Genomic DNA, 22,495 nt, shown 5'->3' on the forward strand with positions numbered 1-22,495 from the left:
CGGCTCTATGCTTGAGCAATCAGCTAGTTCCACTCTCCTGCCCTATCCCCGTAGCCCCCCATATTTTTTCGGGTAGGGCCGATTAGGGACCAAACAGGAGATCTACTCATGGAGGCAGAGGGGATGGCTGAGGTACTGAATGAGGACTTTGTATCTGTCTTTACCAAGGAAGAAAATGCTGCCAAAGTCACAGTAAAGGAAGAGGTAGTTGAGATACTGGAAAATTGATAAAGAAGAGGTACTAGAATGGCTGGCTGTACTTAAAGTAGATAAATCACCCGGTCTGGATGGAATGCATCCTCGGTGGAAATTGCAGAGGGACTGGCCATAATCTTCCAATCATCCTTAAGTACGGGGTGGTGCCAGAGGACTGGAGAATTGCAAATGTTACACCCTTGTTCAAAAAAGGGTGTAAGGATAAACCCAGCAACTACAGGCCAGTCAGTTTAACCTCAGCCGTGGGAAACTTTTAGAAACAATAATCCGTGACAGAATGAACAGTCACTTGGACAAGTGTGGATTGATTAGGGAAAGCCAGCACAGATTTGTTAAAGGCAAATCGTGTTTAACTAACTTGATTGAGTTTTTTGATGCGATAACAGAGAGGGTCGATGAGGGCAATGTAGTTGATGTGGTGTATATGGACTTTCAAAAGGCGTTTGATAAGGTGCCGCATAATAGGCTTGTAATCAAGATTGAAGCCCATGGAATAAAGGGGGCAGTGGCAGCATGGATACAGAATTGGCTAAGTGACAGGAAAGAGAGTAGTGGTGAACGGTTGTTTTTCGGACTGGAGGGAGGTGTACAGTGGTGTACCCCAGGGGTCAGTGCTGGGACCACTGCTTTTCTTGATATATATTAATGACTTGGACTTGGGTGTACAGGGCACAATTTCCAAATTTGCAGACAACACTAAACTTGGAAGTGTAGTAAACAGTGAGGAGGATAGTGATAGACTTCAAGAGGATACAGACAGGCTGGTGGAATGGGCGGACACGTGGCAGATGAAATTTAATGCAGAAAATTGCAAAGTGATACATTTTGGTAGGAAGAACGAGGAAAGGCAATATAAACTAGAGGGCACAATTCTAAAAGGGGTACAGGAACAGAGAGATCTGTGGGTATATGTACACAAATCTTTGAAGGTGGCAGGGCAGGTTGAGAAAGCGGTTAAAAAGCATACGGGGTCCTGGGCTTTATAAATAGAGGCATAGAGTACAAAAGTATGGAAGTCATGATGAACCTTTATAAAACACTGGTTCAGCCACAACTGGAGTATTGTGTCCAGTTCTGGGCACTGCACTTTAGGAAAGATGTGAAGGCCTTAGAGAGGGTGCAGAAGAGATTTACTGGAATGATTCCAGGGATGAGGGACTTTAGTTATGTGGACAGACTGGAGAAGCTGGGGTTGTTCTCCTTGGAACAGAGATGGTTGCGAGGAGATTTGATCGAGGTATTCAAAATCATGAAGGGTCTTGACAAAGTAGATAGAGAGAAACTGTTCCCATTGGCTGAAGGGTCAAGAACCAGAGGACACTGATTTAAGGTGATTGGCAAAAGAACCAAAGGTGTCGAAGAAATCCTTTTTTACACAGCGAGTGGTTTGGATCTGGAATGCACTGCCCGAGGGGGTGGTGGAGGCAGATTCAATCATGGCCTTCAAAAGGGAACTGGATAAGTAGTTGAAAGGAAAACATTTGCAGGGCTACGGGGATAGGGCGGGGGAGTGTGGGACTAGCTGGATTGCTCTTGCAGAGAGCCGGCATGAACTCGATGGGCCGAATGGCCTTATTCCGTGCTGTTAACCTTTCTATGATTCTAGATCCTTAGTATCAGTAATGGTGGCCATGAAACTGCCGGATTGTCGTTAAAAACCCATCTGGTTCACGAACGTCCTTTAGGGAAGGAAACCTGCCGTCCTTACCCGGTCTGGCCTATATGTGACTCCAGACCCACAGCAATGTGGTTGATTCTTAATTGCCCTCTGAAATGGCCCAGCAAGCCACTCAGTTGTAAAATCTCACTTAAAAAAAAAAGTCATACTAAGAATAAAACCGGACGGACCACCCAGCATCAGACCACTAGGCACCGGACACGACAACGGCAAAACACCAAGCCCAGTCGACCCTGCAAAGTCCTCCTCACGAACATCTGGGGACTTGTGCCAAAATTGGGAGAGCTGTCCCACAGACTAGTCAAGCAACAGCCTGACATAGCCATACTCACAGAATCATACCTTTCAGCCAACGTCCCAGACTCTTCCATCACCATCCCTGGGTATGTCCTGTCCCACCGGCAGGACAGACCCACCAGAGGTGGCGGTACAGTGATATACAGTCAGGAGGGAGTGGCCCTGGGAGTCCTCAACATTGACTCCGGACCCCATGAAATCTCATGGCATCAGGTCAAAAATGGGCAAGGAAACCTCCTGCTGATTACCACCTACCGTCCTCCCTCAGCTGATGAATCAGTCCTCCTCCATGTTGAGCACCACTTGGAAGAAGCACTGAGGGTAGCAAGGGCACAAAATGTACTCTGGGTGCGGGACTTCAATGTCCATCACCAAGAGTGGCTTGGGAGCACCACTACTGACCGAGCTGGCCGAGTCCTGAAGGACACAGCTGCCAGACTGGGCCTGCGGCAGGTGGTGAGCGAACCAACACGAGGGAAAAACCTACGTGACCTCGTCCTCACCAGTCGACCTGTCGCAGATGCATCTGTCCATGACAGTATTGGTAGGAGTGACCACCGCACAGTCCTCGTGGAGATGAAGTCCCGTCTTCGCACTGAGGACACCATCCAACGTGTTGTGTGGCACTACCACCGTGCTAAATGGGATAGATTCAGAACCAATCTAGCAGCTCAAAACTGGGCATCCATGAGGCACTGTGGGCCGTCAGCAGCAGCAGAATTGTATTCCAGCACAATCTGTAACCTCATGGCCCGGTATATTCCTCACTCTACCATTACCAACAAGCCAGGGGATCAACCCTGGTTCAATGAGGAGTGTAGAGAGCATGCCAGGAGCAGCACCAGGCGTACCTAAAAATGAGGTGCCAACCTGGTGAAGCTACAACTCAGGACTACATGCATGCTAAACAGCGGAAGCAACATGCTATAGACTGAGCTAAGCGATTCCACAACCAATGGATCAGATCAAAGCTCTGCAGTCCTTCCACATCCAGTCGTGAATGGTGGTGGACAATTAAACAACTAACTGGAGGAGGAGGCTCTGCAAACATCCCCATTCTCAATGATGACAGAGTCCAGTACGTGAGTGCAAAAGACAAGGCTGAAGCGTTTGTAACCATCTTTAGCCAGAAGTGCCAAATGGATGATCCATCTCGGCCTCCTCCCGATATCCCCAGCATCACAGAAGCCAGTCTTCAGCCAATTCGATTCACTCCATGTGATATCAAGAAACGGCCGAGTGCATTGGATACAACAAAGGATATGGGCCCCGACAATATCCTGGCTGTGGGGCTGAAGTCTTGTGCTCCAGAACTAGCTGCGTCTCTAGCCAAACTGTTCCAGCACAGTTGCAACACTGGCATCTACCAGACAATGTGGAGAATTGCCCAGATATGTCCTGTCCACAAAAAGCAGGACAAATCCAATCCGGCCAATTACCGCCCCATCAGCCTACTCTCATCAGCAAAGTGATGGAAGGTGTCGTCGACAGTGCTATCAAGCGGCACTTACTCACCAATAACCTGCTCACCGATGCTCAGTTTGGATTCCGCCAGGACCACTCGGCTCCAGACCTCATTACAGCCTTGGTCCAAACATGGACAAAAGAGCTGAATTCCAGAGGTGAGGTGAGAGTGACTGCCCTTGACATCAAGGCAGCATTTGACCGGGTGTGGTACCAAGGAGCCCTAGTAAAATTGAAGTCAATGGGAATCAGGGGGAAAACTCTCCAGTGGCTGGAGTCATACCTAGCACAAAGGAAGATGGTAGTGGTTGTTGGAGGCCAATCATCTCAGCCCCAGGACATTGCTGCAGGAGTTCCTCAGGGCAGTGTCCTAGGCCCAGCCATCTTCATCTGCTTCATCAATGACCTTCCCTCCATGATAGGTCAGAAATGGGGATGTTCGCTGCTGATTGCACAGTGTTCAGTTCCACTTGCAACCCCTCAGATAATGAAGCAGTCCGAGCTTGGGCTCATAAGTGGCAAGTAACATTCGCGCCAGACAAGTGCCAGGCAGTGACCATCTCCAACAAGAGAGAGTCTAACCACCTCCCCTTGACGTTCAACGGCATTACCATCACCAAATCCCCCACCATCAACATCATGGGGGTCACCATTGACCAGAAACTTAACTGCACCAGCCATATAAATACTGTGGCTACAAGAGCAGGTTAGAGGCTGGGTATTCTGCGGCGAGTGACTCACCTCCTGACTCCCCAAAGCCTTTCCACCATCTACAAGGCACAAGTCAGGAGTGTGATGGAATACTCTCCACTTGTCTGGATGAGTGCAGCTCCAACAACACTCAAGAAGCTCGACACCATCCAGGACAAAGCAGCCCGCTTGATTGGCACCCCATCCACCACCCTAAACATTCACTCCCTTCACCACTGGCGCACTGTGGCTGCAGTGTGTACCATCCACAGGATGCACTGCAGCAACTCACCAAGGCTTCTTCAACAGTACCTCCCAAACCCGCGACCTCTACCACCAAAAAGGACAAGAGCAGCAGGCACATGGGAGCAACACCACCTGCACGTTCCCCTCCAAGTCACACACCATCCCGACTTGGAAATATATCGCCGTTCCTTCATCATCGCTGGGTCAAAATCCTGGAACTCCCTTCCTAACAGCACTGTGGGAGAACCTTCACCACACGGACTGCAGCGGTTCAAGAAGGCGGCTCATCACCACCTTCTCAAGGGCAATTAGGGATGGGCAACAATGCCGGCCTCGCCAGCGACGCCCACATCCCATGAACAAATTTTTAAAAAAAGAGCAGTCGTATGGTATGTGTTGGGGCAACATTCAGGTACCTCTAATATTGCAGCTACAATTTTAGTGAGGCTGAATTACCTTGGAAGTTACTGTATTAAATTCAGCATGCAGGGTTTGGTCTACAATGGGCACATACAAGCGCATCACTTCAGAGGCTGAGACAGTCTCTGGGTTAAACTGTTAATGTTGCCAAAACCTCAAAGGTATTTATGAAATTGCGCTAAATTTAAGGCTTTGTGCTCCGTGCGTTTCCTGTGTTTATAACTATTCAGCCTCAATGCTGCCATTCGCTTATACTGTGTATTGATTGGTACCAACAAGTTTTGGAATAAGTTGCACTTTGCCAGTACCCTTTAGGATAGGATACGATGCTCTGGCCGTGGCTCCCTGGTCGCACTCTCACCTTTTGAGTTAGGTGGTCGTGGATTCAAGGTTCAAATCCCAGAGAATTAAGCACATGATCCACGCTGACACTCCAGTGCCAGCACTGGGGGACCGCTGCACTGTCGGGGGGTCAGTACTGAGGGAGCGCTGCACTGTCGGGGGGTCAGTACTGAGGGAGCGCTGCACTGTCGGGGGGTCAGTACTGAGGGAGCGCTGCACTGTCGGGGGGTCAGTACTGAGGGAGCGCTGCACTGTCGGGGGGTCAGTACTGAGGGAGCGCTGCACTGTCGGGGGATCAGTACTGAGGGAACGCTGCACTGTCGGAGGGTCAGTACTGAGGGAGTGCTGCACTGTCGGAGGGTCAGTACTGAGGGAGCGCTGCACTGTCGGAGGGTCGGTACTGAGGGAGCGCTGCACTGTCGGAGGGTCAGTACTGAGGGAGTGCTGCACTGTCGGAGGGTCAGTACTGAGGGAGCGCTGCACTGTCGGAGGGTCAGTACTGAGGGAGCGCTGCACTGTCGGGCGGTCAGTACCGAGGGAGCGCTGCACTGTCGGAGGGGCGGTACTGAGGGAGCGCTGCACTGTCGAAGGGGCGGTACTGAGGGAGCGCTGCACTGTCGGAGGGTCAGTACTGAGGGAACGCTGCACTGTCGGGGGGTCAGTACTGAGGGAGCGCTGCACTGTCGGAGGGTCAGTACTGAGGGAGCGCTGCACTGTCGGAGGGTCAGTACTGAGGGAGTTTGCACTGTCGGGGGGGTCAGTACTGAGGGAGCGCTGCACTGTCGGAGGGTCAGTACTGAGGGAGTTTGCACTGTCGGGGGGGTCAGTACTGAGGGAGCGCTGCACTGTCGGAGGGGCAGTACTGAGGGAGCGCTGCACTGTCGGAGGGTCAGTACTGAGGGAACGCTGCACTGTCGGGGGGTCAGTACTGAGGGAGCGCTGCACTGTCGGAGGGTCAGTACTGAGGGAGCGCTGCACTGTCGGAGGGTCAGTACTGAGGGAGTTTGCACTGTCGGGGGGGTCAGTACTGAGGGAGCGCTGCACTGTCGGAGGGTCAGTACTGAGGGAGTTTGCACTGTCGGGGGGGTCAGTACTGAGGGAGCGCTGCACTGTCGGAGGGGCAGTACTGAGGGAGCGCTGCACTGTCGGAGGGTCAGTACTGAGGGAACGCTGCACTGTCGGGGGGTCAGTACTGAGGGAGCGCTGCACTGTCGGAGGGTCAGTACTGAGGGAGCGCTGCACTGTCGGAGGGTCAGTACTGAGGGAGTTTGCACTGTCGGGGGGGTCAGTACTGAGGGAGCGCTGCACTGTCGGAGGGTCAGTACTGAGGGAGTTTGCACTGTCGGGGGGGTCAGTACTGAGGGAGCGCTGCACTGTCGGAGGGGCAGTACTGAGGGAGCGCTGCACTGTCGGAGGGTCAGTACTGAGGGAACGCTGCACTGTCGGGGGGTCAGTACTGAGGGAGCGCTGCACTGTCGGAGGGTCAGTACTGAGGGAGCGCTGCACTGTCGGAGGGTCAGTACTGAGGGAGTTTGCACTGTCGGGGGGGGTCAGTACTGAGGGAGCGCTGCACTGTCGGAGGGTCAGTACTGAGGGAGTTTGCACTGTCGGAGGGGCAGTACTGAGGGAGCGCTGCACTGTCGGAGGGTCAGTACTGAGGGAACGCTGCACTGTCGGGGGGTCAGTACTGAGGGAGCGCTGCACTGTCGGAGGGTCAGTACTGAGGGAGTTTGCACTGTCGGGGGGGTCAGTACTGAGGGAGCGCTGCACTGTCGGAGGGGCAGTACTGAGGGAATTTGCACTGTCGGAGGTTCTATCTTTCGAATGAGATGTTAAACTGAGGCCCCATTTGTCCTCTCAGGGTGGACGCAAAAGATCCCATGGCACTATTCGAAAAAGAGCAGTGTTGTTCTCCTGGTGTCCAGGCCAATATTTATCTCTCAACCCACATCACTAAAAGAGATTAACCAAGCAGCAGAGACTACATTTCAAAAATACTTCATTGCCAGTGAGGTTTGGGACGTCCTTAGGATGTGAAAGGTGCTCTTTAAATGCAAGTTCATTCTTTCTTAATTTATTGCCTCCAATTACTCTAATCAGCAGTACTTCAATCTACCGAAACATAATCCACTCTGTAATGTACTGGGTGTATTTCACAAGTCCATGATTATGAGATACTGTAACAAGTCTGAACCTGTTTCCATATCCTAAAGAAATTATGGACAGCGGGATCTTTAAGGAGTCTTTAAATTATCCCCTCCATAATGGCAGTTAATCATCTCCCCACTTGCTTTGCTGTCTTAGGCTGGAAGATCAGCTCAGGGAAATTTAGACTTGTGTTAGCTGAATTCCAGCTCCAAATATAGCCTTTCTTTTAAAGTGGTCCTTTTACAGACTGAGAAGTTGGTCATAATAAGCACTCAAGCAATTTTATAGAAATCAGAATAAGTATACAGCACAAATTGACCCACGTCATTGAGCTGTCCGCTCTCTCATCAGGCTGCACATTGCAAACCATTCACTGATGCTCTGACTTTTCTGCACTGATCACTTCACACCTCTCACTGCAACATTTTTCTCTCCTGCTGTTCAATTCATTGCTCAGTGTTGATCTCTGCCTGTGTCATATAATCCGCTCAGAACTGGGCCATTCAGCTCGTCCGTTCTGTGCTGGTTTATTTCTCCACTCTACTGATCACTCCCCAAACCCATTAATATTCCTCTTTTACAAACAGCTATCTAATTTTATTTTAAAGAATTTACAAACTCTGCTTCAAAAATGGTTTGTGGAAGAGAATTCCACATTGACCAGAAACTTAACTGGACCAGCCACATAAATACTGTGGCTACAAGAGCAGGTCAGAGGCTGGGTATTCTGTGGCGAGTGACTCACCTCCTGACTCCCCAAAGCCTTTCCACCATCTACAAGGCACAAGTCAGGAGTGTGATGGAATACTCTCCACTTGCCTGGATGAGTGCAGCTCCAACAACACTCAAGAAGCTCGACACCATCCAGGACAAAGCAGCCCGCATGATTGGCACCCCATCCACCACCCTAAACATTCATTCCCTTCACCTCCAGAGCACTGTGGCTGCAGTGTGTACCATCCACAGGATGCACTGCAGCAACTCGCCAAGGCTTCTTCGACAGCACCTCCCAAACCCGCGACCTCTACCACCTAGAAGGACAAGAGCAGCAGGCACATGGGAATAACACCACCTGCACGTTCCCCTCCAAGTCACACACCATCCCGACTTGGAAATATATCGCCGTTCCTTCATCATCGCTGGATCAAAATCCTGGAACTCCCTTCCTAACAGCACTGTGGGAGAACCTTCACCACATGGACTGCAGCAGTTCAAGAAGGCGGCTCACCGCCACCTTCTCAAGGGCAATTAGGGATGGGCAATAAATGCCGGCCTCGCCAGCGACGCCCACATCCCATGAACGAATAATTTTTAAAAATTCCAAATCTAGAGAGCTTTGGAAGATTATGACTAACACATCTGCAATTTCCTCATCTACTTCTTTTAATACCCTGGGTGGAAACCATCAGATTGTGGAGATTTGTCTATCTTAAGTCCCATTATTTTTTCCATTAGCATTCTTTTTACTTATATTAAATCCAATAAATTCCTCCCCTTGACTTATTTTTAGGTTCCCTTGTACTGCTGGTATTTGTTCACTTCCCCTACTGTGAAAATGGATAGAAAGTCTGCTATTTCCTTATTATCCATTATAGTAGTTTCACTTGCATCTGTCTTTAATGGGTTCACATGCCCCTTACCACTGTCTTTCCCTTAATATAGTTATAAAAACTTTTACTGTTAGCTTTGATATCCCTTTCAATTTTTTTCCATGCTCACTTTTTCACTTGATTCCTTTCTTTGTCTCCTTTTGTTGCTTTTTATAACTCTCCCAGTCCATTGAATTTCCACTTTTCCTTGTAATTGTGTAAGCCTTTTCTTTTAGCTTTATACTGTCTCTTATTTCATTTGTTGACCGTCATTGCTTCCCTGTACAAGTGGAACTTTTGCCTTTTAGGTTTATGTAGTGGTTTTGTATCGTGCCAAATACCTTCTTCAAACACTTCCCACCGATTCTCAGTAGGTTTACCCATTAACGGTTCAGCCCAGTTTACTGAGGTCAACTTATTTCTCATCCCTTTGAAGTTTGCCTTACTTAAATTTAAAACCTTGGTGTGTGACTCTCCCTTCTCCCTTTCAAACCTAATATCAAATTCAATCATATTATGGTCACTGTTCACAAGATGTTCCCTCACAGTCAGATTGTTAACTAATTCTGGTTTGTTAACTTATTTTCTATTCATTCTCGGGATGTGGGTGCACTGGCAAAGCCGGCATTTATTGCCCATCCCTAGTTGCTCTAAGATGGGGTGGTGCCTTGCTAGGCCACTCCATACAGCAGTTAGGAGTCAACCACATTGCTGTGTGTCTGGAGTCACATATAAGCCAGACCGGGTAAGGACGGCAGGTTTCCTTCTCTAAAGGACATTAGTGAACCAGATGGGTTTTTACGATAATCTGACAGCTTCATGGTCACTTTTACTGAGACCAGCTTTTCATATCCAGATTTCTTTTAAACTGAATTAAAATTCTCAAACTGCCATGGTGGGATTTGAATTTGTGTTCTCTGGATGATTAGCCCGGACCTTGGGATGATTAGCCCGGACCTTGGGATGATTAGCCCGGACCTTGGGATGATTAGCCCGGACCTTGGGATGATTAGCCCGGACCGTGGGATGATTAGCCCGGACCGTGGGATGATTAGCCCGGACCGTGGGATGATTAGCCCGGACCGTGGGATGATTAGCCCGGACCGTGGGATGATTAGCCCGGACCGTGGGATGATTAGCCCGGACCGTGGGATGATTAGCCCGGACCGTGGGATGATTAGCCCGGACCGTGGGATGATTAGCCCGGACCGTGGGATGATTAGCCCGGACCTTGGGATGATTAGCCCGGACCGTGGGATGATTAGCCCGGACCGTGGGATGATTAGCCCAGACCGTGGGATGATTAGCCCAGACCGTGGGATGATTAGCCCAGACCGTGGGATGATTAGCCCAGACCGTGGGATGATTAGCCCAGTATTTGGGATGATTAGCCCAGACCTGGGGATGATTAGCCCAGACCTTGAGATTACTAGCCCAGTATTTGGGATGATTAGCCCAGACCGTGGGATGATTAGCCCAGACCTTGAGGTTACTAGCCCAGTATTTGGGATGATTAGCCCAGACCTTGAGATTATTAGCCCAGTATTTGGGATGATTAGCCCAGACCTTGGGATGATTAGCCCAGACCTTGAGATTACTAGCCCAGTATTTGGGATGATTAGCCCAGACCGTGGGATGATTAGCCCAGACCGTGGGATGATTAGCCCAGACCTTGAGGTTACTAGCCCAGTATTTGGGATGATTAGCCCAGACCTTGAGATTATTAGCCCAGTATTTGGGATGATTAGTCCAGTAACCAATACTCATCACTAAATCTAGTATGGCCTGTTTCCTTGTTGGTTCTAAGATATATTGTTCCAGAAAACTGCCAAATACTTTCTAAAAATGTGTTGCCTTTACTACTTGGACTGTTCTGCTTCCAATCTATGTGAAAATTAATAACTCCTATTCTAACCACACTGTTTCTGCTTAATGTTTCCGATTTCCATATTTTTAGATCCTCGACTACATCAGTACTGTGAGGAGTTTGTAGACAATTTCCACCAGAGTCTTGCATCCTTTTCTGTTCCTAGTTCGACCCACACTGTTTCCACTGCCCAGTCGCCCTTGCTGAAATCCTTTCTTTCCACTGCTGTAATTGTGTCTTTTATCAATATTTCTTTCCCAATTTCCCTGTCCTTTCTAAGAGTCTAAAAGCCTGGAATATTTCGCTCCCAGTCATGCCCAGCCTATAGCCAGGTCTCTGTAATGGCCACTACATCATACCCTTTAAGCTCAATTTGTGCTTCTAACTTATTTGTTTTATTTCTTATGCTACGTGCATTTGTGTTCATAGAATCATGGAAATTTACGGCACAGAAGGAGGCTATTCAGCTCATCATGTCTGTGCCGGCCGTAAAAGCACCATCCAGCCTAATCCCACTTTCCAGCTCTTGGTCCGTAGCCCTGTAGGTTTCGGCACTTCAGGTGCACATCCAGGTACTTTTTAAATGAGTTGAGGGTTTCTGCCTCTACCACCCTCTCAGGCAGTGAGTTCCAGACCCTCACCACCCTCTGGGTGAAAACATTTTTCCTCAGCTCCCCTCTAATCCTTCTACCAATCACTTTAAATCTATGCCGTCTGGTTATTGACCTCTCTGCTAAAGGAAATGGGTCCTTCCTATCCACTCTATCTCATAATTTTATACACCTCAATTTAATCACCTCTCAGCCTCCTCTGTTCCAAAGAGAACAACCCCAGCCTATCCAATCTTTCCTCATAGCTAAAATTCTCCAGTCCTGGCAACATCCTCGTAAATCTCCTCTGCACCCTCTCTAGTGCAATCACATCTTTCCTGTAATGTGGTGACCAGAACTGTACACAGTACTCAAGCTGTGGCCTAACCAATGTTTTATACAGTTCCAGCATAACCTCCCTGCTCTTATATTCTATGCCTCGGGTAATAGAGGAAAGTATCCCGTATGCCTTTTTAACCACCTTATCTACCTGTCCTGCTACCTTCAGGGATCTGTGGACATGCACTCCAAGGTCCCTCTGTTCCTCTACACCTCTCAGTATCCTCCCATTTATTGTGTATTCCCTTGCCTTGTTTGCCCTCCCCAAATGCATTACCTCACACTTCTCCACATTGAATTCCATTTGCCACTTGCGAGAACCCCCGGGGACTCGCCTCACTGGGTAAGTGAAACAACAATGAGTGTTACCTCATCAAAACCCATCCTAATCTGGGAGACAACTATCAGCTCTAGCTGTAACCTCTAACCCCAACCCATAACCCTTACCCTCACCCTCAACCTTCTTCGCTCCAGTGGAAAAGTCCTGACTTCTCATAACTCAAAGCCTTGATAACATCTTGATTGTACTTGAAACTTCATCCAAACTTGAAAGATGAGCTATACTGGTCTAAAGTTACTGGGATAAAGGCCGTACTGAACCATACTGGTCTAAAGTTACTGGGATAAAGGCCGTACTGAGCTATACTGGTCTAAAGTTACTGGGATAAAGGCCGTACTGAGCTATACTGGTCTAAAGTTACTGGAATAAAGGCCGTACTGAGCTATACTGGTCTAAAGTTACTGGGATAAAGGAATGTAATGATGTGAATGATGAAAACCGTATAGTTCTTTACCCTGTTTGCTGCTGCACCAGACTGGTCTTAATTGCAAGTCATTTCTTGGGGCAGTATGTCTAACGCAGGGGCAAATGCAGCTTTTGCCCTCATTTTATGAAGCTGGCCGTTTTGTTGGCCTCACAGGAGGTGCTCAGCTAATGAATGTTGTACGGACCCTGCTTCTGTGATTGCTTTCTGCAACACTGCATTTTGTGATTATCACCTGTTCTTAATGCACAATAAAAAAGAGCAAAGTTAGTATACGTGGAAACTGAATAGTCTGTTTCTATTTTTATTTCAAGAGCACTTGGGCTGAGTTGAAGGAACTCATTTTAATAAAGTACAGTAGGAATCAATATGCTGCCTTCTACACACTTCAAAAAGGCTGTTTCCTGTATTGCTGCAAAATTTATAAATGAAAGTTTCAAGCGGGTGAACTCTAAAACCTCTGAATACCTTTGGATTGAAGATTTTGAATTAAAACACGTTTTGTTTGCAGAATGATTTCTCCTGCTGTATGTTGCGAGATCTGCCTTCACAATGTAACTCCTGAAAGACCCAGTGCCCCCTCCAGGTTCTGTATTGAGAATGTGTTTAATAGACACACACCTCATCCAGTCTCTTCTGAGGACACGTGTGACCAGCTAATTTATAAATGTGACCAGATTTTTATTACTTAAAATGTTTTAAGATCGTAAAAGTGAAACTGAATTAAGTTTTCCAAAGTTTGTGAAGAATTCTTTAAAAAAAGTTGTTGAGAGTGAGCGGGATTTGGTTGTTCCCGTTCAGACTAACCAGACGAGTTATTTGAAAAGCATTTCCAGTTTTATATAAAACTACAATTATTCCCGGATAATTGTCCTGTTGTGAACGTGTGCCCAATTTTCACATTGGGGACTTCGCTTGAGTTTTAGAAATGATTGTAGCAGAATTTGAATATTGTGGCAATGAATTCACTTTGTGTTCTGATGAACGATGGACAGTGCCTGAGCCCCTGCCCCTGCCCCTTGGTGCGGGCTCTCTCTCTCAGGTGATCTTTCTTCTCCCTGATAGTGGACTGGTGTTTGGCAGTAACAGGACTTCATTCACACCGCCAGAGAGAGAAGATTAGACTCTGGTCCCTGGAGGGGACTTTTTGTGATTGGATGAGCAAAGGGAAAGTGGGTGTGATTTTGGGGGGGGGTTTGTGGTCCTTGTGGTCGGGTCAGTTGTCGCTGTGTGAATTCTCAGGGCTGGAGTTGCAGCTGCTGCTCATTTACCAGCAGTGCAGCAGGAGATTGAACAGCTGATGACTGAATGAAGAGATGGAAAGAGGAGCGAGCATGTGAGCGGTGCAGAGAGTGGGGAAGGCTGACACTGCACGATACATGGTCCTGGAGCATGGAGAAGATGACCCGCTGTCGAGTTTAACAGGACAGGACGAGCAGGGATTGCAGGACCTGTGAGAGAGCTCAACAGAAAGGGAACTGCCCCACCATGTGTGGCAGGGACTGCGGTCCCAGAGCGCGGCTTTAAATGGAGGGAAATGGCTTGAGGAGGGAGAGCGAGTGTCCGGAGCCCGGACTGACCGAGAGTTACCTCTTCTTCATCTCTTCCTAATTCTAAGACATGTTTGACATTGAATGTGAGAAGGAAGAACATGGAGAAATCAAGTAGTGAGGAATCTTCAATCCACCGGAGCCCATCTGTGGAGAGCAGAGAGTCGGACTTTGGCCGAGCGTCCAGCTCCGGCCGGCAGTTTGGCCGCGGATTTACTGCGGCGGCTTTTTATGGCGAGAGTGGCCGGCAGAGCGGGGGTCCTGCGGGCATCGGAGCAAAGAGGGACAAATATACCGCACCCAAGGGCAGCAAGTATGTGGTCTTTTACCTGGACCTCTCCTTTGTTTTCCTCCTAGAATTCCAGAAGTGCAACATGGCCAGGGGCTGTCTGTGCTGCCTCAAGTACTTGATGTTTCTCTTCAACCTCATATTCTGGGTGAGTGATTGCTTTTTCTCACACTCTCACTGACTCTCTCCCAATGAACACCAGTGACTGAAGGCGGCTGGAGATGCTGCGATTAATTCATCTGTTTTATTCCTGGTATTAAAGTTAACTATTGTTCATGGACTGAAGTTCAGTTAATTTAAGCCTTCTATTTGAGAGAGAGAAGCCTCCCTTATTTAAAGCCTCCCTTATTTAAAGCCACCGTTCTCTGTGCCTCTTGACACCAGTGCACAACAGTTCTGGGTCTGCACTGAATTGATTCTGATTCTGATTCTGAGTCAGGTCAGTGGCCTGAATGGTGGCAGAGTGTGCCCCAGGTTATCACTGCCTCTAGGCGGTCTATCCCACTTGGAGCAGGTACATTGTAAGTCAATGAAAAGCCGCACTGAAATAGCTCAAAACCGCTCCTGGAATATAAATATGAAGCTTAATGTTACTGTAGAATTGCTGCCCCATCTTGCTCGCAACATTTAAAATGAGCTTTTTGAGCAGCACTGCTCGATACATGGGTCCAAGCATTTTGTACAAGTTCCTATCACTGTGCTGATTGTAACCTGCAGCATTGTACAGCCGGCAGTATAACTCTCTGCATTCCATTGGGTAGATACTGGTCTGAGAACTGGCAGGACTAGAACAGCTTACTCCAGATTTACTGTAATTACATATCGCTGTGATTATGGAGAAAGAAAGCCAGTGATAATTATTGAAAACATGACGTAAATTAGATATTTGAATTATTTCTTTCACCAATCAGTGTGTCCACCCAGATCATTAAGATTTGGTTCCAGTACTGACTCAATGCAATCCGTTTGGTTAGCTTTGGAGAATTTTTGTTGAGACAACAGTAAGCATATGTACTTATTGTATACAATCTATTGTCATTGTTGGTGCAGGATACGGTACAGTGCACTGTTGGGGACTGGGGCTCACTGTCCTGGTGCAGGATACGGTACAGTGCACTGTTGGGGACTGGGGGTCACTGTCCTGGTGCAGGATACAGTACAGTGCACTGTTGGGGACTGTGGGTCACTGTCCTGGTGCAGGATACGGTACAGTGCACTGTTGGGGACTGGGGCTCACTGTCCTGGTGCAGGATACGGTACAGTGCACTGTTGGGGACTGGGGGTCACTGTCCTGGTGCAGGATACAGTACAGTGCACTGTTGGGGACTGTGGGTCACTGTCCTGGTGCAGGATACGGTACAGTGCACTGTTGGGGACTGGGGGCTCACTGTCCTGGTGCAGGATACAGTACAGTGCACTGTTGGGGACTGGGGCTCACTGTCCTGGTGCAGGATACGGTACAGTGCACTGTTGGGGACTGTGGGTCACTGTCCTGGTGCAGGATACGGTACAGTGCACTGTTGGGGACTGGGGGTCACTGTCCTGGTGCAGGATACAGTACAGTGCACTGTTGGGGACTGGGGGGTCACTGTCCTGGTGCAGGATACAGTACAGTGCACTGTTGGGGACTGGGTGTATCATTTTTCTGTGGAGTCGGTTACACAGACTCTCTTCCATATTATTATCGTGTGTTAGTCACCAGACGTGTATTTATCCTCCTGGAGATTAAATGCCCCATAGCCTCGTGTCACAGCAGCTGTCATCATTCTGAACGCTTGGTCAGGACAGTGTGTTGGTCACTCTCCCTAATCTGTCTGTCCTGTTTCATATAAAATGTATATTTGCATTGATCTAGATATGATAATCGGGGGAGAGGTCAGATGTTATATGTGTTTAGTACCATAAAACCATGTAGGAGAGGGGCCCTTCAGCCCATCATGTCCACGCCAGCTCGAAGAACAACCAGGTACCCAATCTAATCCCACCTTCCAGCACCCGGTCCGTAGCCCTGCAGCTTACAGCACTTTAGGTGCAGGTCCAGATACTTTTAAAAAGAATTGAGGGTCCCTGCCTCTACCACCAATTTGGGCAGCGAATTCCATACACCCACCACCCTCTGGGTAAAAAAGTTTTTCCTCATGTCCCCTCTAATCCTTCCGCCAATCAGCTCAAATCTGTGTCCTCTAGTTCTTGAACTCTCCGCTAGGGGAGACAGGTACTTCCTGTCTACTCTATCTGGGCCCCTCATAATTTTGTACACCTCAATCAAGTCTCCCCTCAGCCTCCTCTGCTCCAAGGAAAACAACCCCAGCCTATCCAATCTCTCCTCGTAGCTGCAATTTTCAAGCCCTGGCAACATTCTTGTAAATCTTCTCTGCACTCTCTCCAGAGCAATTACCTGTACAGGTAAACTGTCTGTACTCACCAAGCATTGTTCTGTGAATTATAAATGCGATTTCATTTCGAGGATTTCATTTCCAACAACGTTCACCTGAGGAAGGAGGAAGCCTCCGAAAGCTTGTGAATTTAAAATAAAATTGCTGGACTATAACTTGGTGTTGTAAAATTGTTTACAATTGTCAACCCCAGTCCATCACCGGCATCTCCACATCAGAGCAATTACCTCCTTCCTGTAATGTGGTGACCAGAACTGCGCACAATACTCCAGCTGTGGCCTTACCAGCGTTTTCTACAGTTCCATCATTACATCCCTGCTTTTGTATTCTATACCTCGGCTAATAACAGAGAGCGTTCCGTATGCCTTCTTCACAACCTTATCTTACTTCCTCTGCCCCTCTCAATATATTCCCGTTTACTGCGTATTCCCTTTTACTGTTTGCCCTCCCTAAGTGCATTACCTCACACTTCTCCGGGTTGAACTCCATTTGCCACTTTTCCGCCCACTCCACCAACCCATTGATATCTTCTTGGAGTCTACAGCTATCCTCTTCACTATCAACTACATGGCCAATTTTTGTGTTGTCTGCAAATTTGCCAATCATGCCCCCTACATTCAAGTCCAAATCATTAATATATACCACAAACAGCAAGGGACCCAACACTGAGCCCTGTGGCACACCACTGGAAACTGATTTCCATTCGCAAAGACATCCATCGACTTTTACCCTTTGTTTCCTGTTACTGAGACAATTTTGGATCCAATTCGCCACATTTCCCTGTATCCCATGGGCTTTTACCTTTCTGATCAGTCTGCCATGTGGGACCTTGTCAAATGCCGTACTAAAATCCATGTAGACAACATCCACTGCACTACCCTCATCAATCCTCCTTGTCACTTCCTCAAAGAATTCAATCAGATTTGTAAGGTATGACCTTCCCTGAACAAATCCATGCTGACTATCCCTGATTAAACCATGCCTTTCCAAGTGACAGTTTATCCTATATCTCGGTATTGATTCTAATAGTTTGCCCACCACCGAGGTAAGACTGACCGGTCTATAATTGTTCGGCCTTTCCCTCGTACCCTTTTTAAACAATGGTACTACGTTTGCAGTCTTCCAGTCCTCCGGTACCTCCCCTGTATCTAGTGAGGATTGGAAAATGATCCTCAGAGCATCCGCTATTTCCTCCCTGGCTTCCTTCAATAGCCTGGGAAACAATCCATCCGGCCCTGGTGACTTATCAACTTTCCAGTCCCTCTAGTACTTCCTCTCTCGTTATGTTTACCTTATCCAATATTTCACACCTCTCCTCTTTAACTACTACGTCTGGATCATCCCTTTCCTTTGAGAATACGGAGACAAAATATTCATTTAAAACCCTCCCCACATCCTCTGCTTCTACACACAAGTTACCCTTATCATCCCTGATAGGTCCCACCTTTTCCTTAGCTATCCTCTTGTTCTTAATGTACTGATAAAACATCTTTTGGGTTTTCTTTAATCTTACTAGCTAATATTTTTTCATGCCCTCTCTTTGCTTTCCTTATTTCCTTTTTTACATCATCCCTGTACTTTCTATAATCCTCTTGGCTTTCTGCAGTATTTAGTTTTCTGTGACAGTCATAAGCTTTCTTTTTCTGCTTTATCTTGCCCCGTATACTTCTAGACAACCAGGGGGCTCTAAATTTGGCAGTGCCATCATTAATTTACTTTGAGGGGACGTGTCTGCATTGTACCCGTAGAATTTCACTTTTTAGTGCCTCCCACTGGCTTGCCACTGATTTCTCCTCAAGTAGTTGTGTCCAGTCCACTTCTGCCAAATCACCTCTTAGTTCTGTAAAATTTGCCTTTTCCCCAATTTAAAACGTTTACTCCTGATTTAACTCTGTCCTTTTCCATAATATTGCTAAAACTAACTGAATTGTGGTCACTATCCCCAATATGGTCACCCACTGTCACTTCACCCACTGGCCCATCTTCATTTCCCAGGACTAAATCTAGAATTGCATCCCCTCTTGTTGGGTTTGTCACGTACTGGCTAAAAAAGTTCTCCTGGACACCGATCAAGAATTTTGCACCCTCTGTGCCCCTCACACTGTTTGAATCCCAGTTGATGATCGGGTAGTTGAAGTCCCCGACTATTATTGCCCTCTTATTTTTACACTCAGAAATTTGCCTACATATTTGTTCTTCTATCTCCCTTTCACTATTCGGGGGTCTATAGTTCACTCCTAGTAGTGTGACTGCCCCTTTTTTATTTCTTAGCTCAACCCATATGGCCTCGATTGATGATCCATTTAGCATATCATCCCTTCTCACAACTGTGATTGATTCTTTAACCAATAATGCTGCCCCCCCTCCTTTTTTATCACCCACTCTATCCTGCCTGAAAACTCTATATCCAGGGATATTGAGCTGCCAATTATCCCCCTCTTTAAGCCAGGTTTCCGTTATAGCAATGATATCATGCTGCCATGTGTCTATCTGTGCCCTTAGCTCATCTGCTTTGTTTGTAATACTCCTTGTATTGAAGTATATCCCCTTTAACCCCGTCAAAAGGTATATAGTAAGAGCGGGAAAAAGGTTACAGTTTCAGATTGCAAAACAGGCACCGTTAATAGGGTCAGAGTAATTAGTCAGGGAAAGATCTTTGTTAGTTTACACTGTACCACAAGAGCACTTAGCTTAGTAATGAAATTCATTCTGTCTACACAGCAATTATTTTATTTAAGCCTATGTATGTACAGGGTATTTCAGTTGTACCTAATCAGTGAATATTTCTACAATAATTGCTATCAATCTATCTTTTCCCCTTGCTTCTATCTGCCAATTTCTATAGTTTTTTGATTTGTCCTGTTTTTCGTTCCATGACATCAATAAATGGGATTCCAGAGATTGGTGTGACTGAACATTTTGTGTTACTGCTGAATGAATCATTCATTATGTTGCAGGAGCACACACACTATTGGGTTTCCCTCTTTATTCAGCAGCACCTAAGTTTCAGTGCAAGTTTTCATTTGACCTTGTGTCTTACAAACAACTAAAGCTTAATTACCTTTCACAACCAATGTCAGGCGTAGACCATATCCGATGACTAAGACACTGTCGAGGCACTGTGAGGTGATTGGTGGGTATCTGACAAATCTCTGAATTCTGTTCAGGTTAGAGAGACCCATTGGAGACGGGAAAGCTCAGAGGCAATTCAGTCGTGGTTTTATAAAATTATGAAGAGTTTTGATCAAGTGAACAGGGAGAGACTGTTTCCTGTGGGTGGAAAATCAGTGATGAACAGTCACCAATTTAAAATGATCACTCGGAGTGAGGAGAGAGGTTAGGAGAGATCTCTTTACACAGGGTTTTTGGAGCATGGAATTCTTTGCCACAGGGAGCGTTTGAGGCAGAGACCATCGCATCTTTGAAGGTAAATTGGATAAATATTTGAAGCGGATGAAGATACAGGACTATGGGGATAGAGCAGGGCAGCGGAACATAGGAACAGGAGGAGGCCATTCAGCCCCTCGAGCCTGTTCTGTCATTCAATTAGATTATGGCTGATCTGTATCTCAACTCCATTTACCCTCCTTTGATCCATCTCCCTTAATACCCAAGGAGTGAGGGAGCACGGAGTAGCAGCTATCGACAGAGTCTGGTTTCAATAGAGTCTATAATTGGGAATTTGGTGAGTGAGGGGATTTTTAAGGGTTGATCTTTATCTAAAATTTGACTACGTTTGGCATCAAGCATTTAACTTAAATTTAATCTTAACTTGCAGTTTTCAGTTAGTGGTAAACAAGCAGCCTAAGGTGGCAGTTGGTCACCTAGTTAATTAGGTGACTGGTTAGAACTGGTAATCTACTGTCAGTCGGGCGGGCGGGCCGAGGGCGGCGGCGGGGGGGGGCGGGCGGGCCGAGGGCGGCGGGGGAGGGGCGGGCCGAGGGCGGCGCCGGGGGGGGGGGGGGCGGGCGGCGCCGAGGGCGGCGGCGGGGGGGGCGGGCGGGCCGAGGGTGGCGGGGGAGGGGCGGGCCGAGGGCGGCGGGCGGGCCGAGGGCGGCGGGGGGGGGGGGGGGCGGGCGGGCCGAGGGCGGTTGGCGGGCCGAGGGCGGCGGCGGGGGGGGCGGGCGGGCCGAGGGCGGTTGGCGGGCCGAGGGCGGCGGCGGGGGGGGCGGGCCGAGGGCGGCGGGCGGGCCGAGGGCGGCGGCGGTGGGGGGGGCGGGCGGTCCGAGGGCGGCGGGGGGGGGGGGGGGCGGCGGCGGCGGCGGCGGGGGGGGGCGGGCCGAGGGCGGCGGGGGGGGGGGCGGCGGCGGCGGCGGGGGGGGGGGGCGGGCCGGCCGAGGGCGGTGGGGGCGGCGGCGGCGGGGGGGGGGGGGCGGGCCGAGGGCGGCGGGGGGGGGGGCGGGCCGAGGGCGGCGGGGGGGGGCGGGCCGAGGGCGGCGGGGGAGGGGCGGGCCGAGGGCGGCGGGGGAGGGGCGGGCCGAGGGGGGGGGCGGGCCGAGGGCGGCGGGGGAGGGGCGGGCCGAGGGCGGCGGGGGGGGGCCGAGGGCAGCGGGGGGGGGGGCGGGCCGGGGGCGGGCCGAGGGCGGCGGGGGAGGGGCGGGCCGAGGGCGGCGGGGGAGGGGCGGGCCGAGGGGGGGGGCGGGCCGAGGGCGGCGGGGGGGGGGCCGAGGGCAGCGGGGGAGGGGCGGGCCGAGGGCGGGTCACAGCAACAACAAAACCAAACTGCAGTGTGACACCACAGGTAAGGCAGGTCGGTGGTTGGTGGGGAGAATCTCTTCTGTTTTCTTCTTTCTTCGGACTGTGGGCTCAGTAACTTATAGCATAAAACTAAATTTTTAAAAAAAACTAAACTTAATTTAATAAATTAAACAAGGCCAGTACTTGGTTCAACCTAAAAATAATCTGATTGGCATTGTAGTAATCAATTAAATAAATAAAATAGTAATGACAGGGCAGGAGATGTGTTGCAGCTGCAATATGTGGGAGCTACTGGACAGTTTTGTCCAGGGCGACCACATCTGCGGGAAGTGTCTGCAGCTCGAGGAACTTCGGCTCCGAGTTGAGGGGCTGGAGTCCGAGCTGCAGACATTGTGAAGCATCAGGGAGGGAGAAAGTTACCTGGACACTATGATTCAGGAGGCAGTCACACCCCTTAGACTAAATACTGTAGAATTGGCATGTGGTCAGGGACAGGAGGGTGTGACTGCGAGTGAGGCAGGTACGGGGATCCAGGAGGGAGCATTGCAGGAGCCTCAGCCTCTGCACTTGTCCAATAGATACGAGGTTCTTGCAGCCCTTGTGGACGAGTGCAGGGACTGCAGGGAGGATGAGCAAACTGGCCACGGCACCGTGGTTCAGGGGGCCATTCAAGTGGGGGGAGTAAAAAGGAATGTGGTTGTAGTCGGCGACAGTATAGTTAGAGGGATAGACACTGTTCTCTGCAGCCAAGAGTGAGAGTCCCGAAGGCTGTGTTGCCTACCCGGTGCCAGGGTTAAGGACATCTCCTCAGGGCTGGAGAGAAACTTGGAGTGGGAGGGGGAGGATCCAGTTGTTGTGGTCCATGTAGGTACCAACGACATAGGTAGAATAAGAAAGAGGTTCTGCTGAGGG

At 49.0% G+C, this 22,495-nt stretch overlaps 1 protein-coding gene across 5 annotated transcripts in view; it reads left to right on the forward strand.

Annotated features, from left to right (window-relative positions):
• Positions 1-22,495, forward strand: part of LOC137334484 (tetraspanin-9-like) — a 227,390-nt gene that overhangs the window by 113,814 nt on the left and 91,081 nt on the right. For 3 of the 5 annotated variants that reach the window (XM_067999183.1, XM_067999184.1, XM_067999186.1), the window contains one exon: positions 14,558-14,637. The exons of 1 other annotated variant lie outside the window; for it this stretch is intronic. In XM_067999183.1, coding sequence (XP_067855284.1) covers positions 14,575-14,637 — 63 coding nt within the window. In that variant the 5' untranslated portion in view covers positions 14,558-14,574. Of the gene's footprint in view, positions 1-13,915; positions 14,638-22,495 lie in introns of those variants that run through there. One more of the 5 variants, XM_067999182.1, reaches the window with a different exon arrangement.

Source organism: Heptranchias perlo, chromosome 18 (genome assembly GCF_035084215.1).
Source record: "Heptranchias perlo isolate sHepPer1 chromosome 18, sHepPer1.hap1, whole genome shotgun sequence".
Classification (NCBI taxonomy): Eukaryota; Metazoa; Chordata; class Chondrichthyes; order Hexanchiformes; family Hexanchidae; genus Heptranchias; species Heptranchias perlo.